The sequence below is a fragment of the Calypte anna genome, chromosome 4B (genome assembly GCF_003957555.1).
Source record: "Calypte anna isolate BGI_N300 chromosome 4B, bCalAnn1_v1.p, whole genome shotgun sequence".
Lineage (NCBI taxonomy): Eukaryota > Metazoa > Chordata > Aves > Apodiformes > Trochilidae > Calypte > Calypte anna.
In genome coordinates this window covers 11,267,785-11,289,866 of record NC_044249.1, presented here as the reverse complement: position 1 = coordinate 11,289,866, position 22,082 = coordinate 11,267,785, and the positions used below count along the sequence as shown (strand labels likewise).

General features: G+C 37.8%; 1 protein-coding gene across 1 annotated transcript in view; it reads right to left on the bottom strand.

Annotated features, from left to right (window-relative positions):
• PRSS12 (serine protease 12) overlaps positions 1 to 11,857 on the bottom strand; it is a 32,297-nt gene extending 20,440 nt beyond the window's left edge. Inside the window, exons 1-5 of the mRNA XM_030450804.1 lie at positions 11,370 to 11,857; positions 6,985 to 7,123; positions 5,011 to 5,189; positions 2,763 to 2,913; positions 503 to 681 (exon numbers count right to left, since the gene is read on the bottom strand). Coding sequence (XP_030306664.1) covers positions 503 to 681; positions 2,763 to 2,913; positions 5,011 to 5,189; positions 6,985 to 7,123; positions 11,370 to 11,712 — 991 coding nt within the window. The 5' untranslated portion in view covers positions 11,713 to 11,857. The remainder of the gene's footprint in view (positions 1 to 502; positions 682 to 2,762; positions 2,914 to 5,010; positions 5,190 to 6,984; positions 7,124 to 11,369) is intronic.
• Positions 11,858 to 22,082: the final 10,225 nt, after the last annotated feature.

Sequence of the window (22,082 nt, the reverse complement as noted above, 5' to 3'; positions counted from 1 at the left end):
TATCGAGAAGATGAAAAAAATGCCATAATACACCCAATCAGCTGTGAAGCATTATGTGAAATAATGCAGTTGCGTAAGTGCAAGAGAAACAGCACAACATATTGATCCCCTAGGACCTTGTTACATGTGAAGTCTGTGGGAGTGGGCTCTAATTGCCTGATTCACTATATATACACCTTTTTTTTTACTTGGTTTATTTTGTTGTTTCCTATTGTTTTTATGCAGAAATACTTACTGCCATTGATAGATGTGATGCACAGCTGAGGCATGCCCCACATAGTGTGCGCTACTTAGCCTGTTACTCAGGAACCAACACTTTGTGTTCAATAATGAGATCTTGTGTACCTGAAAAATTTCCACAGCCAAGAGCTCGTTCATTTTGATACTGCCAGAACACTTCATTACTGTGCCATTTTGTGCATCTACAGACTTGAAAAATTCCAGAGCTGTGAACTCTGCATTTGTCACTGTTTTCCTGTGTCATTGTTGGTAATTGAAGTACCTGTAAGAGGTGTACAGGAAACACCAGCATCTTCTTTGTGGCCACAGTTATGTTCTCGCCAGGAGCTTTTTGGACACTGTTCTATTGATAGTTCATTTCCTGTGCACTGGACTTCATCCAACAGCACGGGGCCTGAGCCTTCTCCAAAGTAAGCCTGGCTCCATGCCTTGGCAACACCCCTGTGGAAATGTAACACCCAGTCAGGAAAAAGCAAGCTGAAGCATCTGGGACTAGGTGGGAAGAACTAAAATGTAGCATACTCATCTTCAAAAATATCAGATGGGACTGGCTGAACAGCCACCTCACTGGTAACTGATAGTGCAGCCTACATCATATCACATGTAATGTGATGTGGTTCCACATTCACCTTCATTCATAACTGAAGCTATGAAGTGACTTAAACTTCCATGGTTTGAACATACTTAAAACATAAATTTCTCTTGGTTTGAATCTGAGACTTTCCTTTTCTATCCCTTTTAATTTTTAACCATAATTTTCCTAGAAGATATTATAGATGCACAGCTAGGATATGAGGATTCTAGTTTTAATTTTAATTTCATGTTTATATGTAGTAAAAATAATCCTATATATTTATGCAATTATTTTCATCCAGTGTCCTCAAAGCATAATAATCAAAACTCAGCTACACAGATGAGGCAGATAAAAGTGATTGTTTCCCATTTCATCATGTAAAAACCATGGCAAAGTGATCTCAAATGACTTGGCAATGTCATACCACCAATCAGTGGTAGAAATAAAAATAGAAAGCAAGCCACTGACTAGGCGTGAGCATGTTCCACTCTTTATGTCATCATACAGGATTTTGAGCAGGAAAATGCTCATAAATTGAAAATACTCCATTTTTTTAGCATTACAGAAATTGTGCAGTGTTTAACACTTGATGGTCTATCAGGATGCCTCCAGGTCTACTGCAAGATACCATGTGTTTCATATGTAAATGTTTCTCATGGTTTGGTTTATTTCCACTCAATAACTCATCTGTTCATATACTCAGTTAAGTCTTTATAATAGTATTCTCAATTTCTGTCTTCTTTTTCAACTTGTAAGCTTGAAATGGCCATCTGATTTTGTTTTCTATAATGTATTACCAATCTAAAGGATTATTTTAAATTATACTGAAAACATAACAGGTCTTCACTGGTTTGTATCAAGATGCAATTATTCAAACTCTTAACTGTTTTTTGCAACTGTGTGTCAGCATATTAGATTGCTGTGGTCTTATTTTTTTTAAATTTGAGTTTCAGTAGTTCATGTTTTTAAGGCACTGACTAATTAATCCATGTATGGATTTAGAGAGATGTGGGTTTCTTTTCCAGTGCTTTGTCTAAATATGTAACAATCTCTGTTCTCTGTTTTTGTTTAAATGAAAACAATACTAAATTTACAATTAGCAATCATACAAATTCTTGATAAACAGTAACGAGGTACAGGAGAAATAGCAATACTGAGAAGTTTGTAAAATTAAATTAGGATCAGGAAAAAGATCTGTAAAAAGGAAGGATGTGGAAAGATGGTAGACACTGCGTAGTTGATAGTAGTCAATAAATAAAAGCACACACACAAAAGGTAAATAATCCATGTTTTGCACTTTCATTTTTAAAAAATTAATGTGTTTTTAGTATTTTCAAATTAATGTGCTTCATTAATCTTGAAAATGTACTGTTAATATTCAGACTGGTTCTTTTATGATAAGATACCTTTTCAAGTGGTGGTGAACATGGAAAATACAAAAAAAAGCAGGTTGTGTTCACTCAGTGAGAAGATGTCATTAAGCTGTCTGAAATCAAAGACGTAATGCATGTCTACTCTGAATGATGAAAATAAATTCTACCATAATCCAGTAAGATTCTCTGTAGTTCCAATGAACAGAGATGACACATCTCATTACTATAACAAAGACAATTTATATCAAGAAAAAAGTATTTATGAAACCAAATAATAAAACACATTATGATTGTTTTTCACCAGCAGCCCAAAGCCTCAGACTAATGTTACAAAACAATAATCTGAGGGCCACTTGTTAACACCACAAAGCTTGCTTCTTTTACTGCTACTTTTAATTCATCACAATCCCAACAGGGTTGAACAGGTGAGTTCTCTTTCAGTCTCCTCTGCATTGATCTGCTTACTTCTCCTACAGTTTGTCTCAGACATAATCTCCTTCACAGGAAACAGTTAGCAATGGTGCTGAACCTTTGATAGATAAACTTAGTTAATGCTACTATGTAGAAAAACAAACCCAAGACCAAGCTGTCGACAGACAACTTCAGCATCTGCATCATCCCACTGATCATCACAGATAGTCCCCCACTGGCCAGCATGGTAGATTTCTACTCTTCCTTCATGAGCGTTGTTCCCATCAGCCAGCCGGATCGGAGTAAAGACAGGGGCTGTAATAAAACACAGAATACAGGAAAAGGTAATTTATTTCCCCAAATATTACTCTGATGGCAAAGAAAAAAGATGGCTTAATGGTTTATCTGACATTACTCAAGAACCACACTTTATTTTTTCTTTTTAAATGAAAAACCTGAAATTAATCTTCTTAGAAATTAGTTCCCTTAAGATCCACTCAGAGCAGCTGAAGAATATACAGACAAGTAACCATACAAATTTTCAGTTACTTAAGTGTCAAAGAGATCACAGATACCTAGGGTTGTAATGCCAAATGCTACAATAATTCAGTAGAAGTGCATATCTACCAGTAATAGCAAAATTGGCTCTGTATAGGCTAGGTTCCAGAGTGTAAAATCTGAAATAAGAGGCAAATATTCCTTCATTGCCACAAAAGCAGAATTTCATCCTCATGTTTTCTCATGACTTTTGTAATTCCAGTCAGAGCAGTGAAATCTCACTGACTGTCAAGTCTTTTAATTTTGGAAGTACTGTTCCTTTCCTGTTTCTGAGGTACAGGTTTTTTTCTTTCAAGATTATTAGCCCTTTTCTGGTACAGCAACAAATTGCCTTGAAAGCTTCGCTTCTGCATAAAGCTATAATAATGGAAACAGCTTAAAACTCAACAAAAAAGGTATTATTTTATTACTCTGATTATTTTAAAGTTCCACCATATCTAACATTTGTATGATTTAGAATGTGATTAATTTTTGTGTAAGCCTTCCAGCCAATTAATCCTTCTGTTTAATCTATTTCTTGTCTTAAAAGGAGAAAATTGTGGGCATTTCTCCAGTTTCTTCTTACTGTTTCAGATATGAAGACTGTGAGAGTTTTAAATTAAAAAGGGTAGTTGTTGTAGAACCTGCAAAGCTTGAAAGTTTCATCTAGTTTGCTGAAACTGAAGATCAATGTAATTAATTTCATCTATCCTGGAGTATAAATTACTAATAAACTTCCTTTCAGCATTATTGAAACAGACAATAGCCGTTTATTAAATTTATCTAAGCGACACAGGTTTTCTCATGAAAATGTCTATAAACAGAAGGAAAACTTTATGTTCTAAAAGTGTAATTTGCAAATTTACAGTTTTCAGTTTCTTTAGACAAAACTATTTCCCTCCTTTGGCCTTTCTACTTACCTCCTAGCTTAAAAAGACTCTCACTTTCCTCTACACCAGCACGTTCTAAATTAAGACCAAAAATATTTTTATAAGTCATTTATCAATGTATTTTTCACGCATCTACTTCTGTAACTAGGAGAGAAAAGGTAGCACAGGGATGGCTGTAGCCAGATGTGTTTTGCTGACAGCTGAAGAGCCATTGCCAGCTCCTCAGCACTGCCAGCCTAGCCTTCCCTGAGGTCAGCAAAATCTTAAATCTGATGACATAATTGCCCATTTAGTTGCCATTTATCATACTCATTAAAATAATCTGAAGTATTGTAAAAGCACGAATGATGTATTTTTTTTCCCAAACAATATTGTTTTGACTTGTGTGAGCAGTGTGTGAGGTAGCAATTTCCAGCTAGGAAAACTTGGACTTGTTTTAAATGTAAGCAGAATAGGCCAAAAACTTTGGAGCTGCTTGTACAATGTCATCCGTGTTCACACTAAGGAATGTCATCCCAACATTTCTGAACCAAAGGAGAAGGCATAGGCTGTTTATGAAATTTCTGCTCCTCCCTGTTGTTCAAGAAAAGCTAACAAACTGACTTGTAGCATATGTAGGTATCAAGCAACCTCTGAATAAATAAATGAATAAATAAATAGATTTTTTTTTAAAGTGCTTTAAAATAAATGGGGAGAAACAATCCTACTTTTACAGCTGGAGATTCTTGCTGCTTCACCCTTTCTCACATCCTACATCTCAAAGCAATGATTTGCTTGTTGATTATACAAAGGTAAAGATGGTTCAGCTAGTTGCTACATGCACAACATAGAGGGATTTGAATCAGTTAATGATGCGCTGGTTCAATCTGTTTGATTTCCTGTTCCAAGAAGACTGATTTCTTTTTCTATTTTAATTATGAATATTCATTACTACTTCTATTTAAATAAGGTAAGAAATTAACAAAACTGTATGTATTTTTTTTACCCAGGGAAGAGCTACATGTGACAGCAGCTGCCATTTTTTGAGGACACATTCCATCCTGCCAGATGTCTTTTTCACATAACAGAATATTTTCTTCATCACCATGACAACGCACTTCCCTCCAGTAAACAGGAATAAGGCCCAGTCCAGAAAATGGTATGTGTTTTGCTGTACCTTTTTCACTGTAAGAAGGATAATCAGGATAGGATATTAGAGTGGGAGGAGGGGAACCAGCTCATTTTCTCGTATGAAAATCTTGGAATAGAAAAGAGAAAACTTTCTTCAGCAGTGTAAATGCATCACATTTTCACACAGTTCAGCAATGTCTTCCGCACAAAGAAAAGTAACAGATGTGACCCAGTTCTCACCATTTTGTTGTGGGATATTTTAGTATAATGGCCTGTGTTTCTGCAGGACCAGCTCCATTCCTGTTCTCCTAGTACTTAACTACAAAAATCAGCTGAGGCCACAGCCCATGGTACTCTACAGTACCACCCCACAGCAGTCATACTTCTAGGAGAGGTAATACTAAGGGGCCTTTCACCCTTATCCTCTCCATTACTCCATTAATACAGACGAGTGCTTTGCCTATAGACATCATCCAATGCGGCTGTGACCATAGTGCAATGAAATCAACTCATCCTCTGCTAGATCCAGCCTGTGTACATTACTGTGTATTCAACCATTCCCATCCATCCAGAATATTTATAAACAGCCTCTTTAGCTTTCCATACTGAATCTACAGTGACAATTATTGAGCCATCTTTTTTTTCATATAGTGCCCAACAAAATTAAATTAAAAGCAAAGCCGAAATATTATAAACTGAAGGGGACAGATATATGGAAGCACCTGAAAAGCATCAATAATACCTAGTGAGTTCATCTTGTGGTATATAAATCTAAATTTCTGCCAAACACTCATGATAACAGAAGCTTTCAACTGCTCCTTGCTTCAGGCTTTTTGGCCTGGATGAAGATTTAAGTCATTTGTGCTGAAAAGATCAAACTGTTCACTCGCATCACTGAACTACCTTTGCTAATAGCTGCCTTGATCAGCTGAAGTGTTTAAGGCAAGGAAGGCAAAAAACTTACATAAAAATGAGGAAAGGAAACATTGCACGTAGACAGCTGAAATCATAAGCAAAATCACAGTGTCCAGATGGCTAAACTTTTTATCTCATCTAATCCTCACATTTTTTTATAAACTAGCATGGTGAGTCCAGATTAGTATAGACTATTATAAAACATCTTGGATTTAGTTCTGGCTAACAGTCTTGAGAAGTCAAATAATCATTAGGGATCTTACTGTGCAAGTATGCTATAAAAGCCCCTTACTGCTTGTAGCAAAGCAAATCACTAGTTTAGTACACAACTAAAATAAATGTTAAAAAGGCAATAAAATCCAGCCATACCTTGTGGCTTATTGAGAAAGTACGACCTGAATGGAGTGCTAAGAAAGGGTATTCAACTAATCTGTTTTCCTAACTTGAGCAGCATGGATTTTTTAGAAGCTGAAAATGCATTTTATTTTAAATCTGCCTTTGGTATGGGTTTTTTCTTCCTTATCTCAGTTTCATCTTACTATTGCAATTGCAGCATCAATAAAGGCATTATCTAGAGCTGAATGACCAAATTATCTTAAAGGGTCCTGTTGATTAATTCCATTCTGACACCAGGGGGAAATAGTGGTCAATGAGGACAATGCATGGTCTTTCAACCTGTCCAATATCACTATAACTCTGTAAAACTTTTCCATGCAAATGTAAAGCTGCAAAATTTGTCTAGTTATGGGTTTTCAAAATGCAATTGAAGGAAATGAGAGATTCTGGCAAGAACAACTTCACCATTCAACAACTCTTAAACAGAAAAAGCAAACATCAAACACAAAAAACCTGCAGGGTTTGCAGAATATATTTTCTTTTGTACTGTAATATCATTAAAATAAGTTGACTTATTTTTGCTAAGACTGAAACTTACCCAAGTGCAAGCTGTCGACATATGACTGTTGCATCATTATTGTCCCAATGGTTCCCACAGATCATTCCCCAGATTCCATTTAGATAAACCTCCACTCTACCTTCAAACTCATTCCTGCCACCCTGGAGTCTCACTGAACCTAGATTAAAAAAATTAAAAATTAAGCCTCACCATTCTCAGTTCATGTTTCCCAAACAAAAGACTCCAAACCTGATTTTCTTTCTGTATAGAGAGTTTCCAGTTTATGTGTTACCATGTTTGTGCTCTCTGGGTGAGCTCCCTGTAAGAAGCTCTCAGCCATAGATAACACTCTTATACAGTGATATGCAAAAGGATATAACCTTATTTTGTAAACAAGGAAAATGTTTTTCTTCTTTCACTGAAATTATATCACATTTCTGATCTTTCTGATGGTACAACTTCGAGATCTAACAACAAGAACAATGAAAAAGTATCTATAGGCTACATATAATTATTTACATGTGGTTAACTCTACACAAATGAGCAAAAAGTATGAGAGTGACATACTTTCATCTGCCACATAAATTCATCCAACTTAAGGGAATCAGAAAACCACATCGATTGGATAGCTTTTGCTCTGATCCATGTAACACTATGAATATCATGGATGTCAGCAGTTTCTTTTTGCCAAATAATACATTTGCCCACACCTTCTCAGACAGAAACACACTGGATGTAGTTCTATTAATTTATGAGAGGTCTTTACCAAATTTTCAGACAAAACAAGGTAAAGCATGAGGACTAGTCTAAAAGAGTGGGGAAAAAATCTGCTTCTTGAGAGCTACAGAATACAGAAATCCAAGAAAATCAATGTATTGCATTTTTATATTGAAGTAATTTTACTTGAGGTATCAGATGCATCTGCTGTTAAAGGTAGCCATATGCCACTGGTAAAGGTGGAGAAAAGCTGTTCATAGGTGTAATGCCACAGAAGCAAAATAAAGTTCTAACAGCAGTAATTCAACAAGGAATAATACATTTCTCCTCATTTATCAAACATAGCCTAGTTGTTTGCATTAGTATGGCCTGAAATCTCAGTTATTTCATCTGTGATCTATTGAAAATCACCATCATCAACTTTGTAGGATTTTTAGCAATGGGGGAAAACTGTCAGTGCTTGTGCCTGCATTTTGTTGTATATGTGTTCATGTATGTGTAAATAATAATGAGAAAGAATAAGTATTAGAACAGGAAGACCCACTTTCTCTTCTCATCTTTCACTCAGGTTGTGCCCCAGTTTTAATTTAGTTCTGTATGTTTGATAAAAACTCCAAGCTGAATGACTGCCAAATAACTCGAGGAATTAATTAACCTCAATCTTGATTTTGTGTTCCTTCTTGTCTCCTATTTAATTTCTCAGCAGTAACTTCCTGTGTAGTAAATTACAAACAAAATTTATTGAACTCATATTACAGAGTGAGCTATCATTCCAAATAGAGGATTAGTAATGAGCTAATTCTAACGATGATGTAGACATGTTGCACATTGTTTATCTACATTACATTTTTTTGTTTGTGTTTTTCTGTCACATACAGACAGTCTGGAATTTTGTTTATTTTTGCTCTTCACCAGACTTTTGTATAGACTAGTACTTTCACTTGAAACATCAGCTGCAGTCATAGCAAAGTGATTCCTGAAATACCAGAAAGCAATTTTGAACGTGTCATATCCAAAAATAAGTTTATTTTTGTACGTGATTGCTTACAGTCCTGCATGACACCTACTGAAATCAATACAGGAGTTCCTGAGTACGTATTACACAATATTTCTATTCAAATATTGGAATAAGTGAAGGGAGTACTTGAAGTATAAAATTATCTTTCTAAGGTCTCCATGACAGAATTTGGCTCACTCCTCTTTCTGTACTTACAGAATTACCAGTGACAACAGTGGAAGAATTTAATCATGTACATAGAACAATAGATAGCACAAGAAATTAATTTTGAAGATTAGAAACTTTTCCTAACAATTAAAGAAATCTGAAATCATTTATATATATTTGTATTTGGCATATTTGTATTTTGCGTATTTGTTTTCAGGGCATGAAAAAATAATAGTGCCCATTAGTGCTCTCATTTTTAGAAAGAAGGAAATGAAACACCACAATATATTATTTGAAACTGTAAAACTGATTTTAGACTGGTACAGTATATTTTCAAAAGTGCTTTTTTAAAAAAAAATTCATTAATAATGTTTAAATATGAAGCATTTCAGTATATACACATGCACAATGTTTAGCTAATTAACTTGGCAGATAAGTCTGAATATTTAAGCTAGAAAAGCTAGGACAAAGTTAAGGCTTTGAACATGGTATTGTGTTTAGTTACTGCAGGTGCCTGTAACTGAGTATGGGCTGGGCGTCCTTAGTACATGTACTAAATCAACAGATGGAGTGTGTTTATCTGAATAATCTAGCTTCTAGCTACAAACTGCATCATAGCATTGCCTGACCTGCATTTCTGTGATTCTTGTAAGAACATACTTCAGAATGAGTGTTACAATGTTTATTTCTAGTCAAATGCCTTATTTCCATGTTGCACCTTCAGCCATCTCACTTTCTAATTCTTTTGTATTGCCTCTGTGAATGCTTTTGCCCTGATGATGTCACTGAGAGTTTACCAGAGTCTAACAGAAGCAGGCGACCTTTCAGTTAGAAAGCATTGGCTACTGTCAGTTGCTATGTCCTCCCTCTTAACAGGGACTAACCTGGATTTCCTGTTTCTGGAGAAAAAAGAGCAGCATTCTAGAACGACTGAAGAAACACAGCTAAACCCAAACCATGTAGTATTTTTTGTGGTGGTTTTTTTTTTTCCTTAAATAACATTCCTGATTAACTTATAGGGGATCCTGGAATTTTACTAACTGCAAGTTTTGGTTCTTAGCAATAAAACGCCACGTTCTTCACTGTAACATACTAGACCAACTCCTCACAAAGTATTTTGGGAACCAGGATGAAGAATTTTGAAAAACAAGCTATAAATATGGTGGACCAAATCAAAGGAGCAACTGTGAGACCCTTTCCCAAACTGAGAACAGTTAAAGTGCATGAAGTCTTCTGGATTTTTTTCATCTGTGTCTAGTTATCTGTTCTCTCCTCCATGGAATCAGTTGTCTAGTATTCTTTCCAGGGAAACATCTGTAATGTGTTCTTGACTTAGAACATAGCTTTGAATGCTGCATTTTTTTTTAATGCATAAATTATCAGTATAGACCTTGCTGCCTCCAAGTGCTCTTTATGTGATATTTTATACCAATATGTATAATTATCACATTATTTGAGTTCTCATCTTTTTTCACACACTTTTTAGGGCTTTCCTTGAAAGAGAGATCTGAAAGGAAACCAATTTTAAAAAACCAATAAGCCAACCAACCAAGAACAAAACAAAACAAAACAAAAAAAACCAACTTCCACAAAAACAAAAGTAATAATCATCATCAACTTTAACTTTCTTGCTGACCTTGTCATATTACAAAATACATAAAAGAAAGGGCAAGAAAGAAGGGAAGTTTGGTTTTTTTTTTTTCCAACAATTATTCTTGGTCATTTTTCATGTAGGTATTGATAGAAAATCATTCTTATTTAGGTAGGGGATAATACCAAAGCGATGCAGGAGGAAATGTGAAGTCATTCAAAACCAGACTGCACATAAATATAGTTAACGCTGTGGAGGGATGCCAGCACTGAGGAAATGTGAAACTGATCAACTGCTCAAGGGCTGAATGCTGAAATTAATTACTTTTCAGTCCTTGTGCACTGTAAACTTCCACTGAAGTAAGTGAGACTTTCACCAGGAGTGTGTGAGGGGGAAGCAGAGGTGTCTTGGCTGGATTCACAGATCTGATCAAGCACCAGCGCTAACTTGCAAACCCCAATATCCCAGGATGGAGCTGGGGGCGGATAAGGGAGGTAGAAAGAAAGAGACACTACATGAGCGCTTCGCGCTGATAGCAAAGCATCCTTTTGTTTTTCCTTTTCTTTTTGCCACTAAACTTCTGTAGACCAAATGCTTCCCAGAGAAGTGCTCCCGATCACAGAAAGGGGAAAGTGAGTCGTGGCTAACTGAATAATGCTTAGGGCACAGCTTCTTAACGCGATTTACCTACCAAATAGCGTTGGAATAAAACCAGGCAGTACATTTGTCTTTGCGGTGCATCAGCTGATGAGAAAGTTTAAACTCTCCTCTCGTTTTGCTGTCACTTTGGCAAAAGCTGCCCGTCCCCCGTTCCCTGATCCCTGCAGCGACGAGTAACCGTGTACGGGACGGAAGAAAGGCCGCCGCCCGGCTCGGGCTCCCGGTCCCGCGGAGCCATAGCGCACCCTCCGCCCGAGCGGCCGCTCCCCCCCCGCCCGCCGTCTCGCTCACCTCGCTCCCAGTCGGCATGGCTTCGTTCCGTACGGCCCCGGCCACTCCCGGGAGCGCACTCCGGCCGCCCCTCGCCGCCGGGCAGGGCGCAGGAGCTGCGGCGGCCCTGCGGCGCCCGGCCCGCCGTCCCCCGCCGCGGGAGGGCTGGCACCGCCGGTGGCCAGGAGCGCTGGGCCGCGGAGAAGCCCCCAGTGGGGCAGCCGGCGGGATGCGGCGGCGACGGGGTCAGAGCGAGGGGCTGTGGGCGGCGAGTGGCCGGGAGGTTGGAGGAGACCAGCCCGAGCCCTCGGGTTCCGGGGATCGTCCCAATTACAAGCGCCACCACGAAGCCGGCGAATGTCATGGTGCCAGTCCCGCCGGCTCGGGTCCATCTCCCACTCTCATCGTGCCCGGGATGCGAAAGTGGAAGGCGGGGCCGCGGCGCCCCACTAATCTCCCAGCGCCGCACACCCCTGCCGCCCTCCCCTGGCTGCAGAGGCAGGGCGAGGGGGGCGCAGAGAGGCGTACAGCTACCCTGCAGCTACCTGCCGCAGCCTTACCCAGCACGGCCCCGGACATCCACTTAAGCGCCCGCGCCCCTCGGAGCCCTGCCTCAGGGGCTCCCTCCCGCTCTCCCGCCAGCCCCGGGCGCCACCGCCCCGTACCTCCCTGTGCCTTCCCCGTGCGCCTCCGCGGTCCCGCCGCAGCCCTGGAGCCTCCTCCCTCCGCTTCTCTCTCCCTCCCCTACTAATCACCACCGTCTCTGTCCTCGTCCTCGCGGCTGTGGCTTCCCCGACCCTGCCGGCAGCCTCACAAAGGGAAAGCCTGGCCCGGGGCGGGAGCGCGCGATTTCGCGGAAAGGGACAGAACGGACCCGCACGGCGGCTGGGAAGAGAGAGGGATGGGAGAGAGCCCCAGACGTGCCTGCGGGAAACAAAGCGGCTGGAAACAAATTCCGCGAAGAGAAATGTCTTCGAGGGTTTAGTTTTATCCAAGCCCCATGTGCTTTGAATAGTAATCTGCTTATTCTCAGCCGCTGAGGAGTTCTGCATGACCTGATAATCCCTGGTTTCCTCTTTCTAACAGGATGGCTGGCATTTACTTTTGCTTCTTCGCCTCATATTGTTCAGTAGTCAGTTTGAGCTTGTTTTGTTTTGTTTTGTTTGTTTTTTTTAATTTACCACTGTTTTTAATCTATGCATTTGATATTTTGCGAAGTCCAGCTTTTACTGATAGAGTGCACACATTTACTTTGCAATTCATCTGTAGTATGAGTCTATAGAGTGTCCTCTCCATACGATCTTTTTTCCTCTCCAATTTTTTGACTGAGAAGTGTATATGTGGTTTCTTGGTGAGTACATCTGTATTTCCACAGCCTTGCATTGTGATTAAGGTCTGAAAGAGAGCGTGCCCTCGGCTTTTCTTGCAGGATACCATGGATCTCCAGCAAACTGTGGCCTTTCCTTCAGCAGCCTCTAAACTGATCAGAAGGTGAAAAATGCAACTATTCATTTAAGCTTTTGTTTATAAGAACAAAATAGCCCTCAATGTTAAGTAAAAGCAAGACCCACAGTGTTTGGTATTACCTGTATCATTTTAGTTCTGGTCATTTGTGATTCATTTATTATTGCGACATTACAGTTAGTATCTTAATCACTCACAAAGTTAGAGAATACTCTGCTGGGGTTTCTACAACAGCATGATAACTATGCTATCACATGTTGCACTTTGTGAATAGAAGAACACAGACTGTGCATTCTTTCTGAGCTTTCCTCTGTGTATATGTATATGCATTAGTTTAGAAATTGTCAGGACTAGCAAGAGTTTTATTTGTTGGTTATTTTTGTTTGTTTGTTTGTTTTATATATTTGAATATATGCAATACATTAGCCTGAAAGCAACTCATTATGGCCATTTTGAAATTGTGTGAAAATTTGTTGCTCTCATGACTAGTTGGTTGCTTTTATCCTTTGGAAGGACAGGTTAAAAGCATGCTCAGCCTAGCTTTTTAAAGCTTCATTGCCTAGTAAACACTTTTTAGCATCACAGTAACAGCAGTGTTTCATTTTCCTTGACCTAGGCTCTTTTTTTTTCTGCCTCTTGCCTGGAAGTGGAAGTTCTGCTGATCAGTACATGAGGAAGAGAACAGATGAGTATGATGCAAAACACTTCAGGCAAAGCTTTGAGCCTGTTACTTGTTAATGTATTCTGATTTCATTTGTCTCCTCTAGTTGTGTGGGCCAGCAGGAGTATTACATGCAGAACTTACATAAGAACTTTCTGTGCTTATGTAGGGTGGAGGTGCTTGGGGCTGGAAAATGGTACTAGGCAGGAGGAGGTGAGGGGGCTACACAGGGATAAAGTAACTAATTATAAGAGAAGCATCAAGTATCAAAAAGCAGTTATTATAATGGTTCCCCCTCAAGACACGGTTCAGATTTAATCAAATGATCCACATGTACAGATTCACTCTTGAACATTATATCTTTTTACCATTATTGTTATTTTTTATATATTCATATATGAAGAATGACCCTTACTTTGTTTTATTGAGCATAAATTAGCTTTCACTGTAATGAGAGGTCTGTTAATGCTACAGAAAATAATGCTTCTGTTAGAATTTACAGATTAGGGACTTGGTCTGGCTGCCATTCAAGAAATTGATGATAGTTTCATTGTAAGTAGCAGCATCCCTTTCCTAATAAATACAGGAGCCAATGCAGTTTGTTTTCCTATGATGTATGCTTTGCACTTAGGTTGCAGCTTCTGTCTTGGCTAGAGCATTTATGAGTGTCTCCCACATATGTTTTCTCTTGTGTTTGAATTGTGTGAGCTCGTGTTGCAGTTTTCCTTTGGCTGTGGCACTTAGCAGTGCTGTGTATAAAATCACTCTCATCTGCTTGACTACTTTTATTACAGTTGTAGGAAATCAATTGTCTGTGTGACTTCTGCCTCTGTCACATTTCTCACAATAGGTGAAAAGTTAGTCGGAAGAGCAAAGACAAAGCAGCAGTTGCATGGCTAGGTGTCTTTTTGAGAAGCTTGATTCTTTTGGTATCACACTTAAAGTCACAGTAAGAATTACAAGTCTGCCTAAAATGAAACTGCACTATGCTTTAAATGTGGGCTTTACCTTCAATCTTTATACACAACAAAGGGTTATTACTCTGATATGGCTAATACAGCTTTAAAAACATGCCAAGGATGAAATGTTCTTAGCACATTTGGTTGCCTTAAAAAGTTTTGTCTCTGCTGTACAAAACTATTTAAAACTAATTCACAAATTGAATTAGAAATGGAAAGAAAGAAAACCATGTTTGTTCAATTAACAAAAATAAGCAACTGTAACTTTGGAAACTTCAGAAGGTCTCAATGGATCTGGGTATTATGTACAACCTTGATTCTAAAATTATAGCATTCAACCTAACAGAAAAATTATCACAAAATGTTAAGAAAATAATACATTTTTGGAAACTGTGCTAGTTATACTCCTATGGTAGAATTGCAGGATTTAAAGTCAGCAATCTCTGTTTAACAAGGATTGCATTTTTATATGAAAGGAAAGTCTTGTTTTGGTCTTCCATTAAGATGACATTACCATGAGTGAGCTGACTCCAGATGAAATACATAGCAATTCTCTCTTTGCAAAACATTTTCAATACTTAATCTTAGCATTTAATTGTACCTTTTATGCTCAGAAGTAGTACCTATTGACAGCAAACCCATGGAAGTCCATGGAACCATCCTCTTGACTGAAGTTTGCAAACTTGTGTATCTGACAGCTTCCAAGAGAGTAGTTGTAGGAAATAATGTACTAGAATAGGTCTTAATTTCTCTACAGTTCCACAGGGTTGGCTGTGTTTTTCTCTTCTGACATTTGACAGCTCCAATACCAAACTGCTGATAAACAATAAATAACAAATAATTCCTAGGTATGATCTGCTCTGGTGTCTCCAACCCCATCTCAATCTCTTCTCCACCCCCTACCCTTCCACCTCACTGTCTTTCTGTGAATAGATTTCTCAGATTATCTGAGAAATGGAAATTTTAGAAATACTCTCATAATACAGCAACAGCATGGGTTCTTCATATATGCAAGACCTAAAAGGAAACTTACACAAGAGCTGCCTTTATCCTAATAGCTTCCTAGAAACACTTGGTAGTTCCTCCCTATTGCTGACACTGCTTTTGGATGAATTGTGTCAGGGTAGAAGACCAATTTTCAAGAAATGGGTCTTGTGAATAGGTCAAGGAATCTGATGTATGGGCTACATATGCAAAAATGGTAGTCTTGCATTTCAAATAAATTTAATACCAACTATTTAAAATTCAGCTGGATAATCAGTCAAATTCTGCTCCCATTTAAATCAATTACAGAATTCATTGACTAGCTTCTTCCTGTCTTCAGTAAAGCTGCTTACCTTTATTTTTAAGTAGTTCATACTATACGCTCTCAGCATTTTAAAAACACTGAGCAATTCCATCTGTTGGTGGAATTGAGTTAAAATACTGACACGTGACACGTGAAGACCTGAGTCAGCCCCAGCACTGATGGCCCTAAAGCCCTCTCCTGCATTCTTTTCTGACCAAGTTAGACTCAACAGCAATTTAGATGTGACAGATCAGAACAAGGGCTGAGTCCAGGCAAGGCAATACATGAGCAATTCCCCCAGGAAATAAGTACAAGTACAAAGCAGAGAGAGTGTAGACAAACAGCCAGACACAACATGTTGCACTAAAATGATTTTGACTATCCATCTAGTAACTTCTTAGAAGTATTTTTTCACATAATAAAGTATCCTGGAGTAAATAGAACAGCTGCTGGGATCAGTGAAAAACTTACACACATGACCTAGTCAGCACTGAGTGAGATCAAACAGATCAAATAGACGGGGTCTGAAATCAGCAGTAGGAGAGAAAGCAAGGCTTCACACAAAGGAGATTTCTGTGTGCAAAATGGGCCACAGAAAGTATGTTGTAATGAGTTAACATTTTTAGGATATAAGTCAGTGCTCTTTATTTGAAATCCTGCCAAGTCTGGCTCAAAATTAATTTGCGTTTGTGCGTCTATGAAAGAGAATAGGCCTTTTGTCTGCAATTATACATAAGCTTCGTAGAGTGACCCTGCATTACACAGGATGTAACTGAACAGCCTGTAATTGATGAGGTTTCCATTACCTTATAACACTGTGAGCCCAGTAATGAGATAATAGAAAAACCTTTTTCAAAGTGTTAAATACAACAAGCTAAGTTCATATTATAAGGCAATAAGAAGCCCGATTTCCTGGAACAAGGCAGTTAGCTATTTGATTTCCAGTGATAATTCAATGCATAGGTGCATATATGTGTGAAACATCAGGCTATAAAGACATGAAGAAATAACAGCATTTAAATTGAAAAGTAAACTGAATCATGAAAAACTTGTGACCACTTTTTTGCTTAATACAGTGAACAGAAAATTACCGTTTCAACTGCATTTTGACATATCCCGAGTAACTATATATCATTCAAAAAATATCATAGTTTTGCACAGATATGTGTCCTTATTCTTAGTGGGTACACATCCACATGCTGGGAAGTCTCCATGTCTAAAGCATGTTACCTGAGGCCATGGGTAAAACTTCAGAGGACTGAAGATATGGCTTGTTGATGCTGTTGCTACTATTTCAGCAACCCCCATGAACATACAGCTAGTACAATGTAGAGCCCTGTTTGTGCAGTTGGAATGTAATGGTGTTTGAGGCTGTCTTGTCTCTTCTTTCCATGAGCAACCTCCAAGCACTCCTTTATGTTCCTCTTCCAGGACTATATATTATATGCAATGCCATGTGGCTGAGTGAGGAGTGAGGCTCAAGTGTGAGAGTAGGACTGACCCAGTGCAACTGTGTAAATGCATCAGAGGTGCTGCTTTATTTCCAGATGCTTAGAATAGGAAGTAAATGCAGCATCACTATGTGAAAGATGATTTTTTGTAACTTCTCTATAAACAAGTATATTTAAAGAGACAAGGATATGCCAAGGACGATCTTTTGAAGAAATTGAATGGAAAATGGTATTTGTTAACAAAAAATGGAACTTCAGTTCCGAACCTGACTACCTTGGGTATATGTGAGGTTTGGTACTTGATTCATTGAGTCTGTCCTTCAAGGGAAGCTCTGTATGTTATTCATTCAGTGCTTATGCTGGAGAAACAACCCACTCAAAAAAACAAAACAAAACACATAAATTGGCAGGCTACACCTTTGTAAAAATATTTAACATTTGTGGAAATGGTTAACATTTTGGTTTAGTGCTAAGTGAGAAATGATGAGAAAAAAAATTAGTGTTTTCATCATAAAACATACGTTTTACACAATTTTTTATGTATAAAGTGGCCTTTACAAATTACTCAACATTAGGTAAGCCTGCTACAGAGTGTGTCAAGAACTTATTTTTTCAAAACAACCACTGTCAGTGAGGACAACAGGTTCATAGGGCTGAGATATATGACCTTCAACAATTTCCTCTCACATTCGTGGTGTAGAAGGTTCCGGTGGTAAATATAAATATAAAAATGCTTTATAAGTATAGCTGTTAAAATAATCCATATAGTCCTCTTCCAATTATTTATGTCTGGAATGGTAGCAGGTGTGTTCTCTTTATTCAGAGTTAATCTTCTGAAACCATTTCCTAATAATATCTCTTTTAGAATTTGCATTTCATTGTTGTAAGTGCAATGTGCAATGTAAGTGCAAGTATAAGTGCAATGAGAATCACAAACCACAGAAAAATAAGTCAAGCAGGGTTGGTTTGTGTTTTCTTCCATCTAATCCAAGTGCCATCTTCCTATCAGCAGCAATGGAACAAGGCATTCCTAATATTTCTGCAGGAATTTCTCAGTGTTCTGCACAAAGTCCAATGTACAAAAGCATTGTAGATAAAATGTTTTTTGTTTCAGGGGGAGGCAGAAATTACTTTAGTACTGAGCTACATACATGCAATGACCCTTAAAGTATCTGATTCATCTTCATTAGCATAAGATTCTGTTCCTGGGACTGAGAAAGGATAAAGTGGGTTACAGCTATATTTTTACATTTATGCCTAATGCAATCATGTATAGACAAATACTTGTTGGAGCAGGAAGAGTTTTATCTTAACATACTATACACAATGAATTTCTAAATGTTTTTGATTCTGAAAACTTCAGATTTACGCTTAGCATGAAGATGTTTCAGTCTACAAAGACAAATGCAAAGCAAGACATGGTCTTTTTTCCTTTTTTCTCTCCTTTATATGTATACAACTATAGTCAGTGCCAAATGTTTTATTTCTTTAATAAAATATTTTTGCTAGAAAGCATCAGAGTAACTTCCTTCTCTAGGATTTACCTACAAGCTAACTTCAAGGGTAACATTTTTAATATTTCTTTTTTGCCTTCTCTCTGTACTTCTGGTACTCCTGAAGCTGTGGTTGCACATTTGCTACAAAATAAGTCAAACTGGATTTAAAGGTCAGACAGATCTTTTTCTGATATGGTTTGTTCCACAGCCACATAGAAAGCTCAGCAGATAGTGAACTTGTATGAATGTAGAAATAAGTGGCAGATCTGGGAGCTGTTTAACTTAGTATGCTATAAACTTAAACAAGAAAGCCTTAAGATGTAGATACTGAAAAATGGAGTATTCATAGAAGCCACAGTTAAGTGGTAACACTGTAAATGCTCCAGAAAATATATAAGTAAATAGGAGTCTGGGAAAAGAAGATAAACATGAAATTCAGGCATATGTTTTTAAATATCCTGTGCAAATAATATGCTGATGCAAGATATTCCATCTTTGGAACTATCTATGGAAAACAAATAATAATGAAAACAAATCTAAAATTGAAAGTACAGTACTGAGTATATCAGGTAATATATAAAGATGAGTTTTCTGAAATTCAAAGACTTTAGACATATGAGGTTTTCAGTATTTAGAAAGACCATATATTGTAATGCTCTGTATGGTATATTATCTATATATTGCTATTTAGTACAAACAAAACAGCTCTGAAACAAAGTAAGGGTACTATAATCATATGAAATATGCAAAATACCATATTTAAATATAAAAATGTATGTAATTGTTTTGCAAACATGACAAGACACAACTTCTGACTGCAAGACGAAACTAATTTCAGTATCTTGTGTGAGGAACATAGGGAAAACAGGAGAGTAATATGTGATATTTTCTGATCTCAGTGCTTATGTAGTTAAGTCTTTAAGTCAGTGAATGCTAAGCATACGGAAATCTGTGTCTTTGTTATTCAAAGCATAACATGTTCACACTTCTTTAACACTTTGATTTATAGTAATAAAGCCAGAAGGTATCAAATAATTAGATTTGTACTGCTCTTCAGAGAAGTAGATCACATTCAGCTCAGTGATAGAACAAATATTGTTGAAGTTCATGGAGTTACTAGAGATTTGCTCTTGCCTCTCAAAGGGAGCAGTGTTAAAATGAGAAAGGGGGCCAATTTGGGAGCAGTTTTACAATGAGAAGGAGTAAATACAGGGCTAGATACAACACAACATAAAGCTGGAATTACTCCGCTCTTCATATTCTTTTTGTTGAGGCATATGCACAGATATTTCAGTTTAAAAGCCAGTTGCATTTTAACACATTCTCTGAACACACTGGAAAGCCAGGAAAGCTTGGTCTCCCAAGTAAAGTGGGACTTTGGGACTAAGGGCACTGTTTTGGCTAAATTTTTGTCCAGTTTAGAAGGAGGATTGTAAATTGATTGACATGATTGATTGAATCTGGCAAAAGAAATAATGTGTTAATCTTTTTGTTAAATACAGATATAACTGTTGGCAAGCTATGTGGGTGCCTGTAGTATGCAACATAGCATGTCTGAAATCACATATGCCTTGGATCTAAATCTTGATTGATCTAAATCTTACCTTTTACTATAGAAACGAACACTATGACAGAATAGAATAGAATAGAATAGAATAGAATAGAATAGAATAGCAGAGAGGAGAAGAGAGGAGAGGAGAGGAGAGGAGAGGAGAGGAGACGAGACGAGACGAGACGAGATGAGAGAAGTAGAATATTTCCATTGGAAGGGACCTACAACGTTTGTGGTGGTGTGTTTATGAAGGCTAGCTAAGAACAGGCAGAACTGTCATAATAAAAACTATGCTGCTACTAAGTTACTTCTAGGAGACTTATGCAAAATTTGAACTGCTACCATGAATTTGCATAGATCCATGGCTGCAGTGTCTTTGCAAGGTGCTCAGAGTTGGATTTGCCATCTTACAGGGACACATCCTGAGGGAGAGGTGGAAAATCATGCACAGCCACAACCGCTGGGTGTTGTGGTTAGTCATATGTTTAAAGTATGCCCCATAGATGAGGTTAACAGCTTTTAAAGGTATTTTTAAAACACAAAATCCAGGTACTTGATTAAAAAAGCATGGGGAAGAGTGACATGAAAGTGGGAGGGTGTGATGTTAGTCCATGTTTTTTCTATTAATCTCAAATGGAAGAATTTATCTTTTATTTAATCTCTTTGGTCCATTTGGTGCTTTTAATGGATGAATTTATTGCACATCTAATAGGGCATTATTTGTTTGAAATTTATGATGTGAAAACCAAGAGAAAACAGTGGTAAATTAAGCAGCTTGAGCAGTCATTTCTTCTCACATAAAAGAAGCAAGCAGGTTTTTCGCCAAATGGAGTAGACTAGACTTGAATTTATGTCAGTATAACACAAGTTCCAAACAGGTGTGAACTTCTACCATTATTTGTCTTTTATAAATATTTTATAATGCTTAAATTAAACAAAGGGGCATAGAATGTCTGCTTATTCCATTGGGAGACAACTGCTTGAGGTTGGAAATAGATATAAGTATGCCGGGAGACAAAATTCAAATTAAAAATTATCCCAATAGTATAAATAATTAAAAAGATTGAATGCATGTCAATAAAGAGAAGTAAAAGATACTGTTCTCAGAAATCATCAGTTAAATAAAAATAGGATGATAAACAATTGGCTTCATAAATCTGAAGTATCTGGATCACAGTTGAATGTTATTCAACAAAGTCGTAAGTTGAAAAAAAAAACAAAACAACAACCCCTGCCTCCCCCAAAAAACAGCTGTACAAAGATCCCTGAACAAGGAAATAGCCTACAGCGTATGCTACATCACATCTGTATTTCAGACAGCTTTGCAAAGGCTCCATCTGCAGTTGAATGCCTAGTGTGAGGAACAGTCATTCACAATAGAACTGGCTTGATTAGGTAAGTTTCCAGCACTGCAGATTTGTGGGTTTGCCATCTCATCAGAGATGACATCAGAATATGAGGTTGGATTAGACAATTCCATTCTATTTTGATCATTCCATTATAAGATTTAAGACCACAGAGAATGTAATTAAACCACTAATACCAGTGACCAAACCCAAACCTCTAGATTGGACAGTGTAGTGTGTGTACTTGTGTATGCCTTGACTTCAAACTGGCAGAATTTGGCCTGATAATTAACAGAAAAAGGCTGCACACAGGATTCAGAGGGCCAAAACCATAGTATACACAGAGTAAGGATTATTTTGCAAAAATATAAGCTTTTAGAATTTTGAAACAGCATATGTATCTAGTGTAACATAGTTTACAGCCATTGGTGTTGTAAAGATGAGCTTGTCTTAGCAACCAGTTCTAAAAACACTGACACAAACTTCATCATATCACATCCAGGAGGAAGTGATTTTG